At 39.4% G+C, this 23925-nt stretch overlaps 1 protein-coding gene across 6 annotated transcripts in view; it reads left to right on the top strand.

Moving 5' to 3' along the window:
- Positions 1 to 1010: 1010 nt before the first annotated feature.
- The window catches only part of LOC109925408 (neutral alpha-glucosidase C-like), a 95688-nt gene continuing 72773 nt past the window's right edge, over positions 1011 to 23925 (top strand). For 3 of the 6 annotated variants that reach the window (XR_007262666.1, XR_007262665.1, XM_048600158.1), the window contains exons 1-5: positions 1012 to 3017; positions 8549 to 8608; positions 9487 to 9595; positions 14343 to 14470; positions 19980 to 20165. Coding sequence is in view for 4 of the 6 variants with exons in the window: in XM_048600158.1 (XP_048456115.1) it covers positions 2983 to 3017; positions 8549 to 8608; positions 9487 to 9595; positions 14343 to 14470; positions 19980 to 20165 (518 nt within the window). In the remaining 2 variants the exon portion in view is untranslated. Of the gene's footprint in view, positions 3018 to 5726; positions 5843 to 8548; positions 8609 to 9486; positions 9596 to 14342; positions 14471 to 19979; positions 20166 to 23925 lie in introns of all 6 variants that reach the window. The other 3 variants (XM_048600162.1, XM_048600159.1, XM_048600161.1) reach the window with 3 other exon arrangements.

Genomic DNA, 23925 nt, shown 5'->3' with positions numbered 1-23925 from the left:
CCGAATGGCCTATTTCCACACTTTAGGGATTCTATAATTCTATAAACCTCTTCTTCACCTTTTCTAAAGCCTCCACATCCTTCCTGTAGTTATCCTTCCCTATCTCTGTAATACACTTACCTCCACACTTTAATTCTGACCATGAGGTCATGTTGCAGCTGTACAAAACTCTGGTGCGGCCGCACTTGGAGTATTGCGTACAGTTCTGGTCACCACATTATAGGAAGGATGTGGAAACATTGGAAAGGGTGCAGAGGAGATTTACCAGGATGTTGCCTGGTATGGAGGGAAGGTCTTATGAGGAAAGGCTGAGGGTCTTGAGGCTGTTTTCGTTAGAGAGAAGAAGGTTAAGAGGTGACTTGATAGAGACATACAAGATGATCAGAGGATGGTGATGGCTAGCACGAGGGGACATAGCTTTAAATTGAGGGGTGATAGATATAGGACAGATGTCAGAGGTAGGTTCTTTACTCAGAGAGTAGTAAGGGCGTGGAATGCCCTGCCTGCAAAAATAGTAGACTCGCCCACTTTAAGGGCATTTAAATGGTCATTGGATAAACATATGGATGATAATGGAATAGTTTAGGTTAAATGGGCTTCAGATTGGTTTCACAGGTTGGCGCAACATCGAGGGCCGAAGGGCCTGTACTGCGCTGTAATGTTCTATGTTCTATGTTTGAAAATCTCCCATTCTGGTGGCTGTTATTATGTTCTGGAATGCCTTTAACTCTACCTCTCCTTAAGAGCTTAGCCTGGTCCAAGCTTTTAGTGATCTAATCTCACTTTTCCTTTGTGGCTTAGTCACATAATTTAGCTCTTAATTGCCTTGGGATGTTGATTGATTCATTTATTTATTGTCATGTGTACCGAAATACAGTGAAAAGCTTTGTTTACGAGCGGTACAGGCAGATCACAGCAAGCAAAGGATGTACAGATCAAAAAGACTTAGAGGCATACAGGTTACATTATTTGAGGCTAGAGGCCATTCAACAGTCTGATAACAGCGTGAACCTGCTCGTGCACGTGTTCAGGCTTCTGTGTCTTACTGCCTGATGGAAGAGTTGTAGGAGGTCAATATTAAAGTGTGATGTGTCTTTGATGATTTTGGCTGTCTTTCCGCGGTAACGAGCTATGTAAATAGAGTCCATGGATTGAAGCTTCTGTGATGGTCTGGGCTGTGCACACCACCTTCTGTAGTTTCTTACGGTCCTGGGCCACATCTGGCCATTGTGCACCAGGACAGCATGGTGTGTCTGCAGAAGTTGGTGAGGGACCTGATAGACATGCCAAATTTCCTGAGCCGCCTGAGGAAGAAGAGGCATTGTTGTGCCTTCTCGACTGTCACATTTACATGGGAAGTCCAGGACAAGTCGTCAGTTATCGTCACTCTGAGGAACTTGACGTTCTTCACTCTCTCAACCACAGTTCCGCTAATGTAGATGGGGCATGTTCTTCTTCTTTCTTTATGAAGTCGATGATGTTTTTATTATGCTAAGCACATTATATATGAATGCAACTTGTTGCTGATTCAAACACAAATGGGTTCTTTTTATCTGTTTTCACAGGTGGGTCTACCTGTTGTATAGAATAGAATAGCAATCTATTGTCACTTGCATTTATGAATATACAGTAAGATGTGTATAAATCACCACAATTCAGCGTCATTTTAATTACAGAGATCATAAAAAGACATAATTGAGACAAAGTTAGGACAAAGTTCTTGTTTTGTTTCCCCACGGCAATCTAATGTATGGAATGGCTATGAGATGCTGCTGCTGAAGCCGCTCCTGATGACGCCAAAGCAAGAATTTCTGGACCAGAGCTACCACACTGCCATCACCAAAGTTAACACCGAAGCTACTGCAATGTCACCATAGCAAGGAGGGACAAACCGGACCAAGTCACTGACGCTGAAGCCGTCACCACTTCAGGCGCTGTCTGAAGTCGCCACATTGCCACCATAGCCACGAGGAGTGAACTAGAACCACCGTGCTGCCACCGCTGAAACCACCTCACCACCAGGAGGAACAGACCGGACCCACCAGGTGAAGTCTTTGATAAAGCCACTATGGCAATGAGGAATGGACCTCCAGATCCACTATGCTGCTGCAGCAGGCCCTCACAATGCCTTCCTCCACCACGGCTGCAGGTAAGAACAAAAGAGAAATGAAGAAACAAAAGAAAAGAACGAAGAAGTATGCGGCCAGCCCAGGTACCCGGGAGTGTATGGGCAAAGAGCTAACCACTTCCTATCCTGTCACACTGCCACCACCTTTAAGTTAACTACTTACCATTTATATCTAAATGATGTAACCTTGGATAACCTGAGCCCAATTGCCAGTGGGGAATTGTTAATATTTTGGTCTGACCAGAATCTGACACCAAGGAATGAACATAACTAATATGAAAAAAAGAAGACTGGTTGAATTGTTCTAACATGGAATATGGATTTGAAATTCAAGACTCGGGTAGACTAGAAAGAGTTTTGCTGTGCCATTGATATTCTTTATATGATTTGTGGATGCTTGATATTTGAAGTCAAAAAGACCCTATATAGTGTTGATACCCCCTGTTTTAAGTGTAAAAATTCATTTTTAAAAAAGGAACTGATAAATAGAAATGGTGTAGAGAAATTCCACCTCCATATTCCAACCTATCTCTACTTCGACATATAACTGCTAATCACTGGTATTATTATTAAGTTATAAACAGCTGAAATAGCATAAATTGTATTATGTTCCCTGAAGACCTGAATAACACTTGTTTCTTAAATTGCGGCCAACTAAATTCAGCCTACATTTCCCGGAAAGCTCTTTTGTGATGGGTGGAGGAAGTCAAAGCCAAGAGAAGAGAAGCCTGTGAGTACTCAGTGGAGCGTTAGAAAAATAAGCCTCCTAGTAAAGAGACCACCTGTTCAAACGCTCAATAGTGACAGCCCAGCAACACAGGAGGAAGACTTTTCAAGCAAAGAACAAACATAAGATGGAGTTCAATATTCAAAATACCGAGGAGACCAGGTATAGTTAAAGACTATGTAACATCTGTAAGCTGACTGAGTGTAGATCATTTATTTGGATTAGCTGTTACTTATTCATTTTGCTTTGTAACTAAGTTCTATTTTTAACACTCCTAATATCTCTCTTTACAGCTACAGTCATAACTAGGTTATATTTTCAAAACTCTAACATTAGATGTGGGCATTTTAGGCTAGGTCAGCATTTATTGCCCATTCCTAATTGCCTTTATCAGGGTAGTGGTAAGCAGCCTTCTTTAGCCACTGCTGTCCATTCACGGCTGGGTGGTTGTGTGGTAGGTACACCCGTAGTGCTGTAAGGAAGTGAGTTCCTAGATTTTTACCCAACAACGGTGAAGGAATGGTGATATATTTCCTAGTCAGGAGGGTGAATGGCTTGGAAGTGATGGTGTTCCCATGTATCTGCTGCACTTGTGCTTCTAGGTGGTAGAATTTGTAAGATGCTAATCTAACAAAAGTGGGTAGAAATCAGTCCTTGGAAAACTTGACAAGTTAATGAATTCTAAAACAGAAAGGCAGGGGAACTAAGTAGTTACATAAAGTGTGATGGCACATGGCATCATGTAAACTGAAATTCCTGCCTTGATTTTATAGACATTTTATTAACAGCGAATATGGAAGTTGCCCCCCTGACTAAGGATCAAAATGAATGACAGTTCGTATGTTTCTGACAAAGCAATTAACTTTGTTACTTAGATGATGGAATTACTTATGGCCAGATGATTAGGTGTGAGTATTTCGTTCAGCTGAAATTTTTCACAAATAAAGATGGTTGACTTAAAGCAAGGAAAGAGACCTCAAAACTACATAGCAGCCAGTGATCGTCATATATTAGATAAATTGAGGAGAGGAGCTACTGATTTTGAAATAGATAAATACACATTGGAAAGATGGCAGATGAGAGAGTGTAAGTGGATTATGAAAAATGGTGGATTAGAGGACTATAGAGGCAACTGTGAACTTAAAAACACAAGAAATGGAACCAGAAGTAGGCCATTCACGACTCCCAAGCTTCATCCACGATTCAGTAAGATCATGGCTGATCTGTCCCTGTCAAATCCCTCTCGTGTTAGCTCCTCATAACCTTCAACTTACTGATATTTTCAAAATCTATCTACCCCCTTCATAAATAATTTCGGTCATCTAACCTCAACAATTCCCTGTGGGAGATGGTTCCAAACAATCATTACCCTCTGGGAGAAGAAATTCTTTGCATATCAGTTTTAAATACGTCTCCCCTCTAACAATACCCCCTATTTGAGGTTTTCCAACTAATGGGAGCATTTTCTTAATATCTCCATGCCAAGCTACCTTCCAAATCTTTTATGTATCATTAGGATCAATCCTCACTCTTTTAACTCTAACAAATAAAGACCTAACCTGTTTAGTTCTTGAAAAGCTAACTTTTTCATCCCAGCAATCAATCTCGTGAATCTATTTTGAACTGCTTCCATCCCCCTTTCTTAAATATGGGGACGAAAACTGCATAAGAATACTTAAAGTGTGGACTCATCAATACCCTGTACAGTTGTAACAAGACTTCCCTATTTTTAAACTCTAAACCCCTAGCAACAAAGGACATTCTATTTGCCTTCTTAATTACTTGCTGCACCAGCATACTAATGTTTTGTGTTTCATGTACAAGAGCACCCAGATCTTTCTGCACTGTTTTCTTTTTGCAGTTTGTCTCCATTTAAGTAATGATCTGCTTTTTGATTCTTCCTATCAAAGCACAGGACCTCACACTTTACTACATTAAACTTCATCTACCAAGTGTTTCAAATTTGCATTATTTATTTATCAGAATATTTTCATTGTATTTTGTGTAATTAAACATAACTTTTACATTAATAATATAAAGTTTAGCATTTTCCTCCACAACCTGTATTCAGATCTGAGTTATTGTATAGTTTCTCCAGACTTTGGCCATGTTTCTGAACAGGTTTCTTTAAATACCGAATGTTGCTGCGTTCCCTGTGGGGAAACCATAAGCCAAAATATTCAAATTTATTAAATGATTCTCACTATGAAAAAATTACCAACAATATTCAGCTTTTTGTAGCCTTTTTACTTTAACACAAATCATAATCCAATTAAGTTATTCATGTATTTACAGGCAAATTATTGCTGACACATGCTGTAAAGTACACGTGGAATAGCAGATAGAACAAAGACAATGTCACAGGATTTAAAGCATTTGTCCTCTCACAAATGTGACACCACATGCAATCTGTCTTTCAAACTTGGTCTCCGGAACATAGGATCTGTTTCTTTTCTCACTCAATGGATTTGGACCTTGAGTTATCTGCACTGGTAACTCCACTCCATATGAGTGCTCTGGAGACAGTCATCATCCAAACAAGACTCCTGCAGAACCTCTTTAACTGGCTTCACACCAAACTTAATGACACAGATTACCCAGAGATTCCTTTGTCTGATTCCATTAAGTTTTCTCATTAAACAATCTGGTCAGCTGTGTCAAAGTTGAATTAAAGCTTAGAATTGACCAGTTTATAATCTTTGCACTAACTCTGTCTTCAGATTTTTAAAAACTGCATTACACATCAGCTCGTTGTAAATGTCCCTTCTCTGTTCTTCCCTATTCAACTTTTCTTTGAAGCAGTCATCCTTTGTGTCTGCCAGCCACTAGGCCTTTGTATGTTAACTTTGTTCTCTTTGATACTGCTTCCAGATCAAGGGTCGCCAAGTGATGTGGGCCATTATTTTTTATTATTGAAGAAAATTACAGTTTATAGTGTAGCAGCAATTGTAAAAAGATGAACATAAACAAGAAGAAACAAATTGAAGGTATCACACTTTTTATTGCTTTACACCAAAAAGAAAACACATTTCACAAACTTTCATAGTCCTAAAATAGTTTCTTTGGGGATTTGCATTCTCGTACTTTTCCATTGATACACCAGAGAAGCGAGATTGTGGTTATGAATGATAAGTTATGCCTGACTTTGAATTAGCTATTCATTATTAGAATTTCGAGACCAATCTACAGGTGTTTATTTCTACTTTCATTGTAGAGTCTACACTGGGAAAGAGATATAATTACCTGTGTGACAAGTTTTCATAGGACATTTTCACCGGAAATGTGGATGAAGGGAATTATAATGGACAAAGTTAACAGGACGTGTATAGACAAAAGAATTTTCCTCTGCAGTATTGAACTATTTTTATCCAATGATGCACATTGGAAGTCATTGTCAAGTGCAGGTTTTATGTGATGTTGGTTTCGAAAGGATAATTTGGAACTAGGAAGAGAGATGGTGGAGTGTGAGAATACCAGGGGATGGAGGGTAGAGTAGGCAGGAGAAGGCAGCTTTGGAGAGAGAGAGAGAGAAGATTGGAATAAAATTGGAGATGTCTTGGGAGGAAAAAAAAGTTGTGTTAAAAATTGCAAGCAAAACCTCATTGCAGCAATGACATATATTTTCAAAGAATAAACTGAACAAAATTTCCAAAGGACCATAAAACCACATGTGGTCATATGTGTAGTTATAGCGCAATGGGGTCATATGGGGAATGAATCTGAAATAAAAACAGACATTCTGAAAATACTCAGCAGGTCTGGCAACATCTGTGGAGAGACAAAGACATTAATGCTTTTAGTCCAATCGACTTCTTCAAAACTGAAGAAGGGTGGAACTGAGATGAGCTATATGCAGTTGGAGCAGGGATATGGGTAAGAGTGAAAGGGAGTTCTGCGATAAGTTAGAAAGCAGGAGAGGTTAAATATCTAAGGCAAGATAGCGAGGCAAGGCATAACTTTATCAGAGGGAGGTCTTCCCTAACAACTGGTTGAACTTTTGAAGGAGGTGACCAAGTGTTTTGATGAGGGTAGAGCAGTTGATGTAGTTTATATGGATTTCAGTAAGACTGTTGACAAAGTCCCACGTGATAGACTTATTAGGAAGGTAAATTTTCCTTCGATCGAGGGTAACATGGCATGTTGGATCCAAAATTGGATGATTGCTAGAAGACAGATGGTGATGGTAGAAGACTATTTGTATGAAACTTGGAGTCCAGTGGTGTACCACAGTGATCAGTTCTGAATCCGTTACTTATTGTATACAAATTGTTGATGAGAATGTGGAGTTAATGATAAGTAAGTTTGCAGATGACACTAAAGTTAACTGGATGTTTAAAAGTATGGAAGAAGGTCTTAGTTTACAAGAGGTTATAGACAGATTGATCAAATGGGCAGATCACTGGCAGGTGGAACTTAACCCTGAGCAGCGTGAGGTAATGCACTTTGGAAGAACTAACAAGACAAAAGAATGTTCAATGAATGGCAGGACACTCAGAAGCTCAGAGGAACAAAGGCATCTTGGGTTGCTTGTCCACAGATCCTTGAGGCAGCAGGCAGGTTGATAGGGTAGTTGAAGTATACAGGATGCCTTAATAGTCGAGGCATAGATTATAAGACCTGGGAGGTTATTTTGGAACTATACAGGAATTTGGCTAGCCCACAGCTGTAGTTGTGTGTGCACTTCTGGTCACCACACTATAGGAAAGATGAGATTTCATTGGAGTGGGTATGGAGGAAAGTCGCTAGGATGTTACCTAGCATGGAGCATCTCAACTACAAAGAGGCTGAATAAGCGTAGTTTGTTTTCTTTGAAGCAGAGAGGTTGATGGGTGAACCTGATAGAGGTATATAGGATTATGAGGGACATTGACAGGGTGGATAGAAAGCAGCTGTTTCCCTTAGTTGAAGAGTCAAATGCAAGGGGGTATGATTTTAAGATGAAAAATGGAGGATTAGATGGGATTTGAGCAGAATGTTTTTCACCCAGAGGGTGGTAGAGGTTGGGAATACACTGCCTGGGTGGGTAGTTGAGGTGGGAAACCTCACAACATTTAAAAATGTACTTCAATGAGCACTTGAAGTTTCATAATATTCAGGTTATGGGCCTAGTGCTGGAAAGTGTAGTTTTAGTGTATTTTTGGCAGTACAAACTCAATGGACTGAGAGGCCTCTTCTGAAATGTATGATTCTATGAGTCACAGAACAAAAGGAAAAAGGAGTGGTAACAATTGTAGGAAACTCACTGAGCATTTGTCCAGGGTGCGCATAAATGCCAGAATAATTAACAGTTCTGTTTGACAGTAAAACCATAAAGAACAACATTCAATCCAAGTCATGACAAAATAACAGAGTCAAAATGGGGAACAGAGTTCATGGTCTGATTGTTGAACTCAGTCTTAAGTCTAGAAGTCTGTAAAGTGCCTAAATGAGAGAGCTCGTTACTCAAGCATGAGTTCAGTTCACTGGAATGCTATAATGAGGACTGAAATGTAGGCATGAGAACAAAGTGATGAATTAAAATAGCAAGCAACAGAAGCTTGGGGCCATGCTTGGATATAAATGAAGGTGTTCTGCAAGTCGGTTGCCCAATCTGCATTTGGTCTCCTAAATATAGAGGAAACTGCATTCCTTAAAGTACTTTGAATATAGAAGCACTAACAAGACTAAATTCTCTTTTCTTCTACCCCTGATAGTGCACTTGCGGAAGTTGAGAGCAACAAATTCAAGACAACTGGGGACATTGCATTCTACAGGTATATCTCTGTTATTGGATGCCATCAGCTCAGTAATCTGTTCATTCTAATTAAGATTTTATGCTCTTCAAGGCAAACGCTGTTTCTGATAGCAATGGATTTTAAAAAAGCTGCCAAGCTTTGACATCAGAAACTCTCCAGATTGACATCATCAGCTTCTCTTGTAGGTGGAACTTTTATCCTTGAATAATCTTCTACTGCCCAGTATCTAGGTTAACTATCACAGGATGTGGAACTCATAGCAAAAATCCTCTTTCTATGTACCAACATTAAAATGTTGCATGTACCACAATATTTGAATAGATATGCACAATTGAGGTGATGCACCACAACAGGCTGGTACCCAAAGTATGTAAACAAACAATATACAGCTTTAACTGTGGGATCAGCCAATTTCCAGTATGGGATGGACTCAGGATTGGAAAATTAATTAAGATAGCATGTTACTGTTATTTCTACAGATGATGTAGTTGGAGGGGGACTTGAACTTTGTGACTCAAATGAGAGAGGGTGGGCTGCTCCTTCAGGTAAGGATTATCAGAAATGTAAGCCAAGTTTATATTTGAGAATCTCAGAAAATAGAAAAACTCAGTAAGAGAAACATAGTTCTTGTTTTGAAGCCAATATGACTTCTTTGGAAGAGACCTGTTGAGTTTCTCCGGTACTTTCTGTTTATTTACTTTATTTTTATTCAACAAATGTCAGTAGGATATTTTTTACTCTAATGAACGCTTGTGTGTCTGCATCAAGCCCACACTGGTCAAGTGGAGTTGAATCTGTGATCAGCACTATGGAAAGCTGACTTGCTTCTGGATAAATTCATAGTTCTTATATATTTTTTCCATTTATTTTCCTCATTTATTTTCCTATCCCTTCAGGCGTCAGAAGAGGTTGTTGCCAGGAAATTCTCCATATCATGCCTTGCTGGATACTCTCAAACTGTCAAGCTGCAAAGCCACACTACAGCTGCTTAATGAAGAGAATAAGGTTAACAAAGTCACAGTAATTTTGTTTTAATCACTTAATGATCTCAGGTCCAATAATGCTGCAATGTTGCAAATATTTTAAATGCAGAATAATAAACTTGCTGAGGTTAGTTTCAAAATGACACAATGTTTAGGTTTTTTTCATTCTTTCATGGGCTGTTGATGTTGCTAGCAAGACCTGAATTTGTTGCCCATCCTAACTGCCCATGAATTGCCTGGCTTACTCAACCATTTCAGAGGGCAGTTAGGAACCAGTCGCATTACTGTAGATCTGGAATCACATGTAGGCTAGGCAGAATAAGGATAGCAGATTTCCATTCCTGAGGGACATCAGCGACAGAATGGATTTTTTACAACAATCACTGGTAGTTTTGTAGTACCATTACTGAGACTAACTTTATGTTTCTGATTTGTTAATTCCACTTAAATACTCTGGTGCAATTTGACCTGTGTCTCTATAAGCCTGAGTCTTTGGATTACTAGTCTAATAACATTACCGCTGCACCACTGCCTCCCCACAGCATGTTACATTTGCAATGTTACTTAGGTTATGATACATTCCAACGTATCACAGAGACTGTTGGTAACAGGCTTCCGTCTCATAGACGATGGTTTGTAATATATTACAGTGAGTCCTGTATTAGCTATCACCTGGTTTGACTGAGAAACCCCATTTTCGCGTGGCAATCTTTGTCATGTGCTACAGAGGAAGACAGTAAGCAAGAAAGGTACATAATAACTGACTTCTATCTACTCTGGGCCCTCTCAGCTATTTGAGCTATTCATTTTTACTGAACTCTTGTAATGTATTTCTAAGCAATAAGTCTCCACAAGTCACAGCTGTCAGCAACTGTGCCCCAGTATTAATTGCCAATGTCCCCCATTTCCATATCTTGCTTTCAGATGCTCTTGTAGCGGAGGTATGGACGCTGAGGAGATTATGACATTGAGGCTTGTTCGTTGTACAGAATATCTTTGTGTACATAGGTATCATCAGTCTGATGAAGGATACAATATGGACTGCAGAAGATGGAAGCCAGAATCTATAGGTGTGAAGCTGGAAAAGCATAGCAGGTCAGACAGCGTCAGAGGAGCAGGAAAGTAAATATTTTAGGCCGAAACCCTTTGTAAGTCCTGACAAAGGTTTTCAGCCCGAAACATGGAATTTCGTGCTCATCAATCTGATGAAGGTGATTGAGCCAGTGCAAATAACGGTGCCTTTGCAAAATGTATATGCTCATGGACTTAGCATGCTTCAGGACCTTAGTGCCGATGATTTTGTCCTGCCAAAAGATCTTGAAGATACTTCTGAGACAGTGAACGTGGAAAGTATTTGGCCTTTTCTCTTGCCTGGCCCATGTTCTCCACGTCTCACTCCTACACTACTGAGGACGTAGGCTGAGGTGATTTGCAGTTTGGTGTCAGGTTGCTGCTGTTCCACACTTTTAGTCAGCCTGGACATAACAGCTGCAGTGTTTGTGATGTATATATTTGTTACAGCATCCCTACAGTGTTGAAACAGGCCCTTCGGCCCAACAAGCCCACACTGACCCTCAGAGCATCCCACCCAGACCCATCCCCTGTAACTAACCTTTTCAAGTTGATAGATTGATGGCTCATAGACGCAGCGTGGATGCATAAAGCTGTGAAGAACTTCCAGGGTCATGTAGTCAGTGCTGATAGGTGGTGGTATGACAATGTGCTGGATCATATCTTTGTCCCCCTAATGTTGATGGTCAAACCAAACACCTTAGAGGTGTGAGAGTCTGTCTGTTTACTGCTGAAGGTGTTTCTTGGTATGGAATGCTATTGCAGCATTGTCAGCAGCGAGCAACTAACAGATTTGAGGCACTTTTGTCTTGGTTCACTGATGACCAAGGCTGAGCAGTTTTCCATCAGTTCCAGTATCTAAGTAGACACTCTCTGTAAATGCTCTGAAAGTATAGGTCAGTAGCAAACAGAAGAATATACAAGTGGCAGTGTTAGAACACAACCCTGTTTGACCGCACTGTGGATCTCCGAGGCTTGTGATGTTGCCCCATTATCACTGACATTATCCATTATCTTATCTTGGCAACAGGAAATCATATTGAGCAACTTTGATGCCAGTCAATTTGTTGGGGACCTTAAGTTAACTGCTTCTGTTCACATGGTTGATTGCTTGGTGAATCAGTGAAAACAGCGTACAGTGGGTCTACATTGCTCAGGAAAAATCTCTTGTAACTGCCATACTGAGAAGTTCTTTGCAGTTGTAGGTCTTCTAATTCTAAAACCACATTGGGATTCAGTACTGAAAACAAAAAATGCTGGAGGTCACAGCCGGTCAGGCAGTATCCATGGACAGAAAGCAATCTACGTTTCAAGACTAGATGATTCTTCACCAGAGCCCTGATGAAGTTTAGAGAGGGAATTCCAGAGCTTAGGGTCTCAGCTGTAGGCATGGTTACATGTAGTGGAGTGATTAAAATTAGGAATGTGCAAGAGACCAGAAATGGAGGAGAGTAGAAATCCTGGAGAGGTTTGTAAACTGCATTTGCCACCCATCTTCTCATGCTAATTTGTCTACGTCCTGCAATTTGTCACCTCCTCCTAACTTAAAATCATCAGCAAACTTCAACATTTATCTCCTTGTTATTATGTCCAAATCACTTATTGAAATGAACCAGATCCCTTGTACACGTCTTTACTGATAGCTTATACATTAAATAAGCATCTACTTACCATCATTCTGAGGCTCTCTGAGCCTTACGATCCTATCAAAAACTTCTGAAAATCTGAACAAATTCCATTGCGTTCCTCTTAGACACAGCAGTTTCTTCAAAAATCAAATAAGTTAATCTAGTGTGGACTTCCCTTTACAGATCCATGGTACTTTTATCTGATCAGTCAAAGGCCTTCTAAGCCCTTTGATATGAACTTTAAAATGGTCATTTTCAAAATACATACTGGGTAAAGGTATCTGCAGCTAATACCATTTCATGTCAGAAATGTTTGAGATTGTTGCCTGTAATTTTCCATCCATTGATTTTGGTAAGTGAGAGGAAGTGGGTCCAGAGTGAAAAGATGTGAAGTAATCTTTGAAGGGGAGCTGTGGAGCAGAGGATAACAATGGGAGACTGCCATGGCAGATGAGAGGCAATGGATTAAATGCATAAAATGTTAATGGTGTGAATAGGGGAAAGGACCACATGAGAGGTGGTGGCACTGTGATTATGTCATTGGACTGGTAGTCTAGAGGCCCTGGCTAATGCTCTGAGACAGAGGTCCATTTCCCACCATGGCAGCTCGTAGAATTATATTAAATTAATACGTTTCAGATGAAATGCTAGCCTCAGCAATAATGACCATGAAACTATTGTCAAGTGTCATAAAACCCATCTGTTCACTAATGTAATTTACAGAAGGAAATCTGCCATCCTTACGTGGACTTCAATGGCCGAGTGTTTAACGTTGCTGACTGACCTGTATTAAAAACATGACAAAAGGGACCAATCGACTCCATCATTAGTCTAATTGATAACATTTGACACCAAGGACCAATCATGTCCAGAACACAAAAATAATTCTCAGCACATATGATTCTTCTTATGTGTGACTTTAAACCAGGAACAAAGTGGTTGACTCTTAACTGTCCTCTGAATAGGCCTAGCAAGCCACTCAGTTATACCAAGCCTCCATGATGTCTGAAAGCAATTAAAACTAAACAGATCACATAGTAATGATCTTGATATGATAAATGACAACATCAAAATCCAACCCTGTTAATCTTACAAACAACTAAAGTTTGTTTTGCCAAAACTGAGAAAACAGTCAAGCAATAGGTTGACTCACCATATAATACTTAAAAGACAGTGACCCAAACATGTGCTGTCCCACTGGGCTAGCAGTAGGGCTAGAGGTGGTGGCAAAGTTGTATACAATTATGAAGGAGTCACTGTGAGAGTTCTCAACATTGCGAGTGTCATCAGAACAAGGTTTGGCAAGGAAATCTGCTGGTTGCCACCTATATCCATCCATTCTGCCCCCCTCTATCTTCACCAGAGGTTGACAAGGGCATTGAATATACTGTGGTTGAGGTCCATCACGAAGAGTGACTTGGTAGCACCATTACTGACGAGGTCTTTTTTGGAACATTTATTCATGGATGTGGGCTTCACTGGTTGCATCAACATTTGTTGCCCTGAGGAAGGTGGTGGCAAACCTTAAGGTGTAGGGACATCTGCAGTGCTACTAGGAAGGGAATTCCAGGATCATGGCCAAGAAACTGAAAGCATAGCAATACAGTTTCAAGTGAGGACAGAATTTGACTTGGAGAAGAACTTACTGATGGTGGTGTTCCCATCAATCACCTGCTCTTGGCCTTCCAGGCAATGGAGGTTGCACATTTGGAAGGAGCTGTTGTGATCTGCTGCAGTGAATTTTGTCAATGGTACACACATGCTGTAGCTGTCAGTGGTGGAAGAAGTGAATGCTTAAGGTGGTAGATAAGGTGCTGTTAGTCAATGAGATGTAGACTGGTTGTACACAGAGTGGGCAATCCAGTCTGCAACATTATTGCCTAAGTTGAATGTTACTTCTGCAATATCACAAACATTGAATTAAATGGGCACAGACGTCAGGATTAGAAACCAGAAGCCTTGGCAGACTTAAATTTTTTATACGTTAGGAACTGTTAATACCTTCATTAAGAATTTATTTTGAGTTGTAATGGCAGTGCTGGGTGATTAAAGTTGTAAACTATTTTTCAGGTTTCACTCCTTTTGGAGGTCTTTGCCCTTGAGAATCATGTAATCAGGATAAAAGTGAACGAATTGAAGCCGATGAAGCCGAGATATGAAGTGCCTGATGTTATTGTTAGCGAACCAGTCACACAAAGGTGAGATGTCTGGTTCAACAAGCAAATTCTAGTAGAAGCCTTATATTTGTCAAATTGGCTTTTACAATGAACTTGTGTACAGGCTAGACCTGACCTTTCTAATGAGTTTCTAATACTCCTCTAATGTGATTATGTCGGGCCATTCCCTGATATCAGTCCCCCGTTGTGTGCTATTTTCTGCAACTAAAATTGTGTCTTCACTAACTGTTGAAATCTTATTGTTGCAAGTAGGTTTGCATTTATGTTTGCTAACATGATTCCCAATCTCAGTCATAAAATCAAACAGGAACTCAACCAATCAATAATCCAGAGATTGAGTAAACCTGTGCCACTCTTGCATAATGTGTGTGACTCAGGAATGACAGTTCTCATTGTTTTTACCGGTTTCAGTAATGTGACAAAATTTGGTAATAGACTATGTTTGATACAATTATTCCTTACTGTTCTGTGTGCTAGATTCCCTCGCCTAGCAAACAAAGTTCCTTCAGGACCAAACCAAGTGCACATCAGCACTCCATTTCTTTTGCCTCTAGTTTCAATATTTTTACCTAATGAGCATAAAAGGTCTTTGCTCTGTGACCAATTCAGTAATTGCAGCATCTTGTCAACACTTATCTCAGATATTTCTAAGCACTGAATAACTTTAAATGAGAACATTGCATATCCCTTTGCAATGCAAATACTGTTCCAGTTGTAACCATTTTTTATCACTGCTGTTAAGTTTTGGACACCGTTTTCAGATATTGTTGCTGTGTTCATTGGCAAAGATCATTCACATGGCAGTCAATCCAGAGAAACCTCCTCCGTATTTGGACAAATCAGATAGGGACACGTGTTTTTCACTGAAGCAAAATAGTGTTAGATCAGGATTTCTGTTTGAAACAAGAGGTCTTTGTCACTTTTATTTTTTTTAAAGTATGTATTATATAATCCCATCTGATTTATTTGACCTTGTGATAGAACAAACCTTCTGTCACACCATTACTTAGATTACAAACTACCAAATGGTAATTCATTAAAGAGTGGCAAAGTGAAGAGGTAATGTTGAACCTTAACTTTTTCCTCAGAAAATGGAAAGTATGAAATACTAAAACCAACGTGAAATGTGGGCCTAAATAAAGTGTCGTAAATCATGACCACAGGATGAATGAAAGGAGTTTGGTTGAACTCATTGAGGGTTTGAAATGAGGGGCCATGAATGCTAGATTAAATGTGAGATGTTTGAAACAGATGACAGAAGAATCTTCTCACGCAAAGTTGTGAGCTTTTCAAATTCACTTCCAAGCTTAGTGATTGAGGTAGAAATTCAGCATCCAGGATTAGATTTTTTGGATAAATGAAAATAAGTTGATGCGATTTGAAATCTGGAATGGAATTTGGAAACAGAAATATGGATGGTAAATACTAACATGAATTGGTTTGCCAAATAGGTTGTTTCTATGGATTGAGCTAAGTGTACTTCTTTTAAGGCTTCTGTCTTCTCCTGAAGAGACAACGCACACTTACACGATAGATTCAGGTCCGGAGTCTGTTGTGTACTATTGCTTACTCAATAAAAGGACTTTGCCAAAGCTAAAGCAGATGAGGCAGTGTGAGGTTACTGGATGAAGTAATAATGGATAAAAGAGAAGTTTTGAGAAAAACTGATGGCACTTCAACTGGTAAACTACTAGCTACAGATAAGATACATCCAAGGACACTAAGGGAAGTGTGGGTAGAAATTCCAGGGATGTTGAACATTGGATACTAGGATGGTTCTAAGGACTGGAGGATTATAAATGTATATTATAATAATAATTAAATAATAATACACCCTCAAGACTTAACAAAAATGGGGATAAATAAATGTCATGGTTACAGACCAGTCAGCTTAACATCGACTGTGGGAAATATTTTAAAAGCAATAATCCAGGAAAAAATTAACAGTCACTTGAACAAGCAAGAACTAAAAATGGAAAAAGAGCAAAGATTTATTAAAGATTATGAAAAAGATGCTGCAGAAACTCAGCAGTCTGGAAACATCTGTGGAGAGAGAACAGAGTTAATGTTTCAAGTCCAATTTGATATAAGGGTAAACTCTGATTTTTGCTGAGATAATGGAGTGGGTAGGTAAGGCAGTGGGACTTGCAAAAGGCATTTGATGAAGTAACATGAATTAGAATTATTTGTAAAATTAAAACCAGTAGGGAATTGCCTAGAGCATGGGAAGGAGATTTTGCAGTAAATGCCTGCTCTTCAGAGATATGCAGTGGTGTTCCTTTGGGTGAAGTGCTGTGAACCTCTGCTGTTTTCAATATATTTTCAGGTGTCTGTACAACTTCAAAAAAAATGCATGTCACCAAATGGTCTGTTGTCCGAGTGTACGTCTTGCTAACTTGTGGTTAAGTTGTAAGCATAACAAAGTTTGAGCAGAAGCATTTTCTGTGGTGATTTACGTACTAAAATAAAAATGCTTGTCATGCTGATTGTCAGAAAAGTATTTGATCCCTTTCAACTAATATGATGAGAAAGGTTTACTGAAACATCAATGGGTCTTAGCATTAAAGGCCAAGAAGCTTAATACATTGGTTTTAGCAATGCCAAAAATAGAACATAAAACACAGGAACAGGCCCTTCGGCCATGATGTTGTGCCAAATGTGACACCAAATTAAACTAATTCCTTCTGCTTGCCTTTGGTCCATATTCCTCCATTCCTTGAAATACTGAGATGAATTGATAAAGAAAAAGAAGGAAGCATACGTCAGGTACAGCACATTAAAAATAGAGAAAGCCCTTCAAAAATATACAGAGTGGAAGGGTTGTTTAAAAAAATAATTAGGAGGGCAAAGAGAGGCCACAGAATATCTGGCAGACAGGATCAAGGAACACCCCAAGGCTTTGTATAAACAATCAGACAGTTGCAGGAAGACTTGGTAGAACTAATTTGAAATAATGAAGAAAATTTTAAAATGGGCTATTCCATAAAAATGAGCTAGTGAGGAGCAGTAAGGATAATGAGCAAACAGAACTTGGATGTCAAGTTTTTGAAGGGGTGGCATGGGGTCAGTCCCTCACAGCACCAGGGACCACAGGTTGGCTTCAGCCGTGGGTGACTGTGTGGAGTTTGCACGTTCTCCCATGTCTGTGACTTTACGCCGGGTGCTCCAGTTTCCTCCCACAGTCCACAGATGTGCAGATTAAGTGGATTTGCCATGCTAAATCACTCTGTAGTGTGCAGGGATGTGCTGACTGAGTGGCTTAGCCGTGGAAAATGCAGGGTTACAGGGATAGGGTAGGATGCAGATTCGATGGACTGAATAGTCTCTTTCCACACTGTAGGGATTCAATGATTCTAGAATGTGGGAGGCTAGCCAGATGTGTATTGAATAGTCAAGTCTACAGGTAACAAAGGAATGGAAGAGGGTTTTAGCACCAAATGAACTGAGATGGGGTGTTGTCTGATTTTACAGAGGTGGAATTAGATGATCCTGATGGTTGTGCGATATATGGTCGGAAGCTCATCTTTGTGCCCAAAACAACTCCGTGGTTGTGAGTCAGTCTCAGATAAATGTTGTGGAGCAAGGGAAATTTAGTGGTTGGGGTGGTGTTGCTGAGATGGACCAAGGTGTTGTCAGTCTACATGTAAAAGTAGCTCTCTGCTTTTGGATAAAGTTGCTGAGGCACAGCATGTAAATGAGGAACAGAAGGGAGCGAAGGATAGATCCTTGGGGAACACCAGATATAATATCAGAGGGAGTAGGGAAAGAAGCCTTTGTATGTGGTAAGCTGACTATGACTAGGTCGAGAAGATTTGAATTAGGTGAGTCCAGTCCCATCCAGCTTGGTGACAATGAAGAAACATTAGAAGAGGATGATGTGGTTGACTGTTTTAAAGTCTACAGACACAACTAGGGGAGTAAGAGTATACCTTTGTCACACACAGTCATATTGGATAGCATTCATGATTTTGATGAAAGTGTTCTGATATTATTGTTATGACACAAAGACAGACAGCTGACCAAATTAGACTTCTAACTCTGTATTCGTAAGACCGTAAAACTAAAAGCTTCTAAGACCGTCAAAATTGATCCCAGTGGTTCCTAACCAGACTTTGAGTAACCATTCCCAAACTCTGTGAATAATCAATTTTAGATACTGGTTTGTAGCTTAAAAAAAAGACTAAGCAACTTATTAGTGATACAGTAATTTCAACAGAGCAAAGTTAAACAAAGTAATCTAATTAATGTCGGTGATTTAGACTCAATAACCTTTGTTTACAACCACATTCACACAAAAGACAGCCAGACAAATAGACACAGTTAGGAGGTAAGTAAAAGAAAACTGGCCAAATTATTTAAGCGGTTTTTATGATGCATTGTTTCACAGGCATATATGATTATTTCTTTGTTGGTTTTCTGAAGATGTTGATCAGCGTCACATTTTCACTTCACTTAGAGGAAGTTAGTTTATACTTAACACTGAGTTTCTGTTCTCTGAACTTCCAGTAACTGACAATGGGAGGTTAGGCAGGGAGCTTTCAAATATCCATGCTGTTTCATCAACATACAAACTCTTTCTCACAGAAAATAGTCCAAAACCCAGTTCAAAATTGTGGCCTTTCCCTGTCAGACTAACTGTCTCCCCATGAGGTTTTGTCCATCGTACAATCTACCATTTGCTTGAGCATAAGGTCTCTACCAGACTTACTGAAACCAAGCCTCAGGTACTGAACTCATTAATGCCAATATCTTCTGTCTTTTTAGACATACTGCCCTCCCCTGATGTCAGAGTGTCTGCAGAATCTTTTGATCAAGAACTAACCTGCAATTAACTTCTAGGCCTGGCATCACAAACAAAAATCAACTTGTTTGGTCTGTTTTCTTTTGAACATAAGCGCTGCCCAAGTTCCAAGGGTCATTTTCAGCTCACTGTTCTCAATTCACAACTCCAAATCAAAATAGATAAAAGAATAAAACAAAAATACTGAAAAACCAGTGAAGGTTTTGACACTGTGCCATTTAGTAATTTTGCAGCTATTCATTTAACACCAAAAGCAACAGACATAAATTAAAGTGTACGTGGAACTTTTAATTTCTCAAATATTGTTTTTATCCGGGACTAATTTATCAGGTTGACTGTAGCTTTTAAGAATTTGATTTGTTCAATTATCAGTTAAACAGCACAACTGCGCTTAAGATCTGAGAGTACCTGTGAAATGCACCATTAGGTAGTTATTTTTTTCTGTTTTATTATTAGTGGAGCAGAAGGGAATATTATGGTTGGAAAAATACATTTGAGTTATAATGTGATTTTAGTGTCTAATTTCTATTCCTGGCAGATAAAACATATGTTGTGTTTTAAATGTGTTGTATAATTCATCCCTTTAAGGTAGTATACCAATACAAATGTTTGCTGTATATGCTGTTGGATGTGAAAATATTTGTTTTCCTTCTGACTATGTTCTGAAGTAGGAAACTCTTTGTAAATGTGTGGCACACTATTTAGTACATTTCTTTGTGTGTTTTCCAGATTGACTGTAGTGTCTAAGGATGGGCTTTCTTTCACACTGGCTGCAGCTGATGGATGCACTCAGGTACTGGTTATAGCAAAGCCATTTCGAATGGAAATTCAGAATCATGGTGAAGTGTCCATGTGTGTCAACTCCCTTGGGTATTTATACTTTGAACATCTGCGTAAGAAGTCACAATCTGAAGGGTAAGTTTCCAACTCTAACCCATTTCCTATGTTTTACATCCCAGTCAACTGTAGCCTAGAAATTTTCTGATTGGGACAGGATTTAGCCATATCAGCCAATCAGGCCTGTTCCATCATTCAGTTAAGTTATGGCTGATCTGTATCTTAACGTATCCTTCTTAGTTAAATCCTAATACGCTTGCCCAACAAAAATTTATTTGGCGCAATTTAATTTGAAATTTGAGAATATAAGGAATAGGAGCAGCAGAAGACTATATGGCTATTTGAACCTGCTCTTCCATCGATTGGATTTTGGCTGATCTTAGAGACCAGAAGTCTGTCTGTCAGCCTTAAATATATCCATTGATGATGCATCCAGAATTGTCTGAGATAGAGAATTCCAAACTTTACAACCAATTGTCCCCTTATCCTGAAACCACCTCCTTGCATGCATTTTCCCAGCAAGGGGAGACAATGCCTCAAGTCTACCCTGTCAAGCCGTTTCTGAGGTTACATCTGATTCTTCTAAACTCAGAGAGTATAGACCCATCAAAGGACAAACCTGCCTGTCCCAAGACCAATGCAGTGATCCTTCACTGTATTGTTTCAAATGTAAGTATATCCTTCCTCATTATTTGAGATCAAAATTGCATGCAGCATTTGAAACGTGGTCTTACTAAACCCTTTACTGGTGTATCAACATCTCTTTATTTTTGTACTCCAGTCTCCTTTCAAGAAAGGACAAAACACCTTTTGTTTTCCCAATTGCTCCATGTATCTCTATGCAATCCTTTTGTGTTCCTTATATGAGTACACCCAATTCTATCTGAATATCGACATTTATAAGTTTCACACCCTTTAAAAACATTTTGCTTTTCTGCCCTTACAAGCAAAATGAATAACCTCACAATTCTCAATGTTTTACTGCATCTGCTGCCTTGTTGACCGCTCAGTTATTCTGCCAATATCTCAATGGAGTGTCTTTATGTCCTCACAGCTTGTGTTCCCACAAAGATTTATATCATCAGCAAAATTGAATAGATTACTCTCCATCTCTGTGTCTAGGTATTTTTAACCAACCTGTTCAGGGATGTTATGACACACCACTGGAGCAGCTATGATTTGAACCAAGATCTCCAGGTTCTGAGATAGGACACTATCTCTGCACCACAAGAGCCCCACTATCTTTCTGTCTAGATATTTTTAATCAACCACTTCAGACATATTATGACATACTGCTGGAAAGGTGGCACTTGAACACAATCCTAACCCTTCTGACTCAGGTAGAGATATTACCTCTGGAGTCACAACAGCCTTTATCTCTTTGCCAATGTCGTTAACGTAGCTTGTAAATAGTTGAAACCCCAGAACGAATCCTTTTGGCACTCCATTAGTCACAGTCTACTAACTTGAAATTGCCACAATTATCCCTGTTTTCCACTTCCTGTCCAATCCTGTACTCATGCAAATATATCAATCAACTCAATGAGCTTTATCTTGTGTATTCATCTTTTGTGTGGCATTTTATTGAATTTCCTCTGGAAATCCAAATATACTAATCTCCACCCATGCTGACTCAATTTCTTGATTTTTTTGATGTAAGATTCTTTCTCACTGATGTCCTTATGTCATCCTTTATTATCAAGGCCACCCCTCCTTTTCCATTGTGACTTTTCAAAATGTCTTTAACCTTGGAATATTTATTTGCCAACCTCGTTAATGTATAGATATCTCCCTCAGTAGTTGTGATTAGATCTAAACCATTTCCTGTATCTTTATTTGTGCCGCTACTTCACGTTTGTTATGCTGATGCTGCACACATAAAGTGACTTCAGTATTTTTTTATTATGATTCCTTGAATGGATGTTACTTTCTGATACATTATAAATATTAAACTTTCTGTGTCTTCCTGTTTTCATTCAGCTTGTCTTTACGCATGTTGATATACATTCATATTGCATGATCATTTATCTTTGGATTTCTAAATCTCCGTTCACTCAAACACTCCTCTATTGCTAAAGTCTTTTTTTCATACTCTCTCCATATTTGTTGGTTCGCTCTTGTGTGTACACTGTTTCCTTTCCTGTCACACTCTGGTTACCATTACCCATATCCTGTCAGTGCTACAGTTTTGTCTTGTCCCTTTTCTTTCTCTTTCCAAATTTCCCTTGCATGAATCATACCATATTATTTTGATGTAAGTCCACTCTACAATCTTAATTATACAACTCATCAGGATACTAGATCCAGTGTGATTTAGGTGAAGGCTGTCGCAATAGTACAGCTTCTTCTTTTCCAGTTTTGGTGTTGGTGCCCTGTGATTCAAAACTCATTTCTTCCACACCAATCTTTCAGCCATGCATTCGACTCTTTGAACTTATTTACCATATACTCATTTCCTCATGGCTCGGATATTAATACATAAATTATAGCTTTGTTGTTTTGCTTTTTAGCTTATTCCCTAGCTGTTCCTTTTCCCTCAATAGAACCTTTTCCACTCCTACCTATGTCATTGATAGCACTAAGAATCTTGACAATCGGATCCTTTCTCTGTGTCTCAATTCCTCTTAGCCCTAAGGAGATATCATAAACCTAAAACAGTCAGACACCGCAGCTTATGGAGCTCACATTCCTAGCTGTTGAAAACCATATCTATTGCCATGACTTTACTGCCCTTTACTACGATTGTGTTTTATTTGACTCCCCTAACTTAGCTGGTTCCCTGCATCTCATTCAATATAGTTTGATTGTCCTCCATGCAATCCCTGCTCTCGTGCACAAGCTGCAATTACCTCAAACTTGTTGGATCACTGGAGAGGTTGAAACTCTGCTATTGCTACCTCCTGCATCCAATAGCTTTCTCAATCACGGTCACACCTACTTCTCCCTGATCACAGACCAAATCTAAATTACTTATTCAAAGGACTGTGATTGTTTCTTGGAACAAAATATCCAAGTAACTTGCCTCCTCCCTGACGTATCACAGCAAAGCTTAGACTCTAGCTCATCAGTTCTGAGGAAAAGTCCCTGAGCTGCAGCTGCTTACGTAAATGTGCATGCCATGGATCATGGGTGTCCACCAGTTCTCATTTATTACAGCTGTAACTCTTCAGCCGCCCTGTCATCTTTACTGTGTTTTAATTATTGAATAATAAGGAAATATCACTCAACTATTATGTGTAGTTGTATCAGGTAGTTTAATGTTAAACTATAAATTGAATTCAATATTGATATGTCCCAGCACCAGGAGAAACTACACCCACTAATCTGACTTAGTTTCAACAGCTTTTTAGGAGGAGAGAAGTCCAAGTTTTTTCTAGAGGTGAAGACATACTTCATTGAATTTGAAAGCTCCAATTTTAAGATTAAGCTTGGTTTTACCGGACTTCTCCACAAGTGAGGGGATGGATAGTGCTCTGAGTTCGACGTCTTTAGAGTCTGGTTCAGATCTACCCCAAACTACTCTGTTGGCTACCATTGTGAGAATGTGTTTACCAGTCTCATTCCAGTTCAGTAGTAGGCACTACTCTGAGGTTGAATTATAGAACATAGAACAGTACAGCACAGTACAGGCCCTTCGGCCCACGATATTGTGCCGAACTTTTACCCTAATCCTAAGGTCTATCTAACCTCCAATCCTACCGTTTACTATCATCCATATGCCAATCTAATAGCTGCTTAAATGCCCCTAATGAGGCCGACTCCACTACCCTCCGGCAATTTATTCCGCTACCACTCTCTGAGTAAAAAACCTGCCTCTGACGTCTCCCCTATATCTACT

Source organism: Rhincodon typus, chromosome 8 (genome assembly GCF_021869965.1).
Source record: "Rhincodon typus isolate 14 chromosome 8, sRhiTyp1.1, whole genome shotgun sequence".
In the NCBI taxonomy this organism is placed as follows: Eukaryota; Metazoa; Chordata; class Chondrichthyes; order Orectolobiformes; family Rhincodontidae; genus Rhincodon; species Rhincodon typus.
The sequence above is the reverse complement of the archived record's forward strand: the minus strand, read 5'-3'. Positions and strand labels throughout refer to the sequence as shown.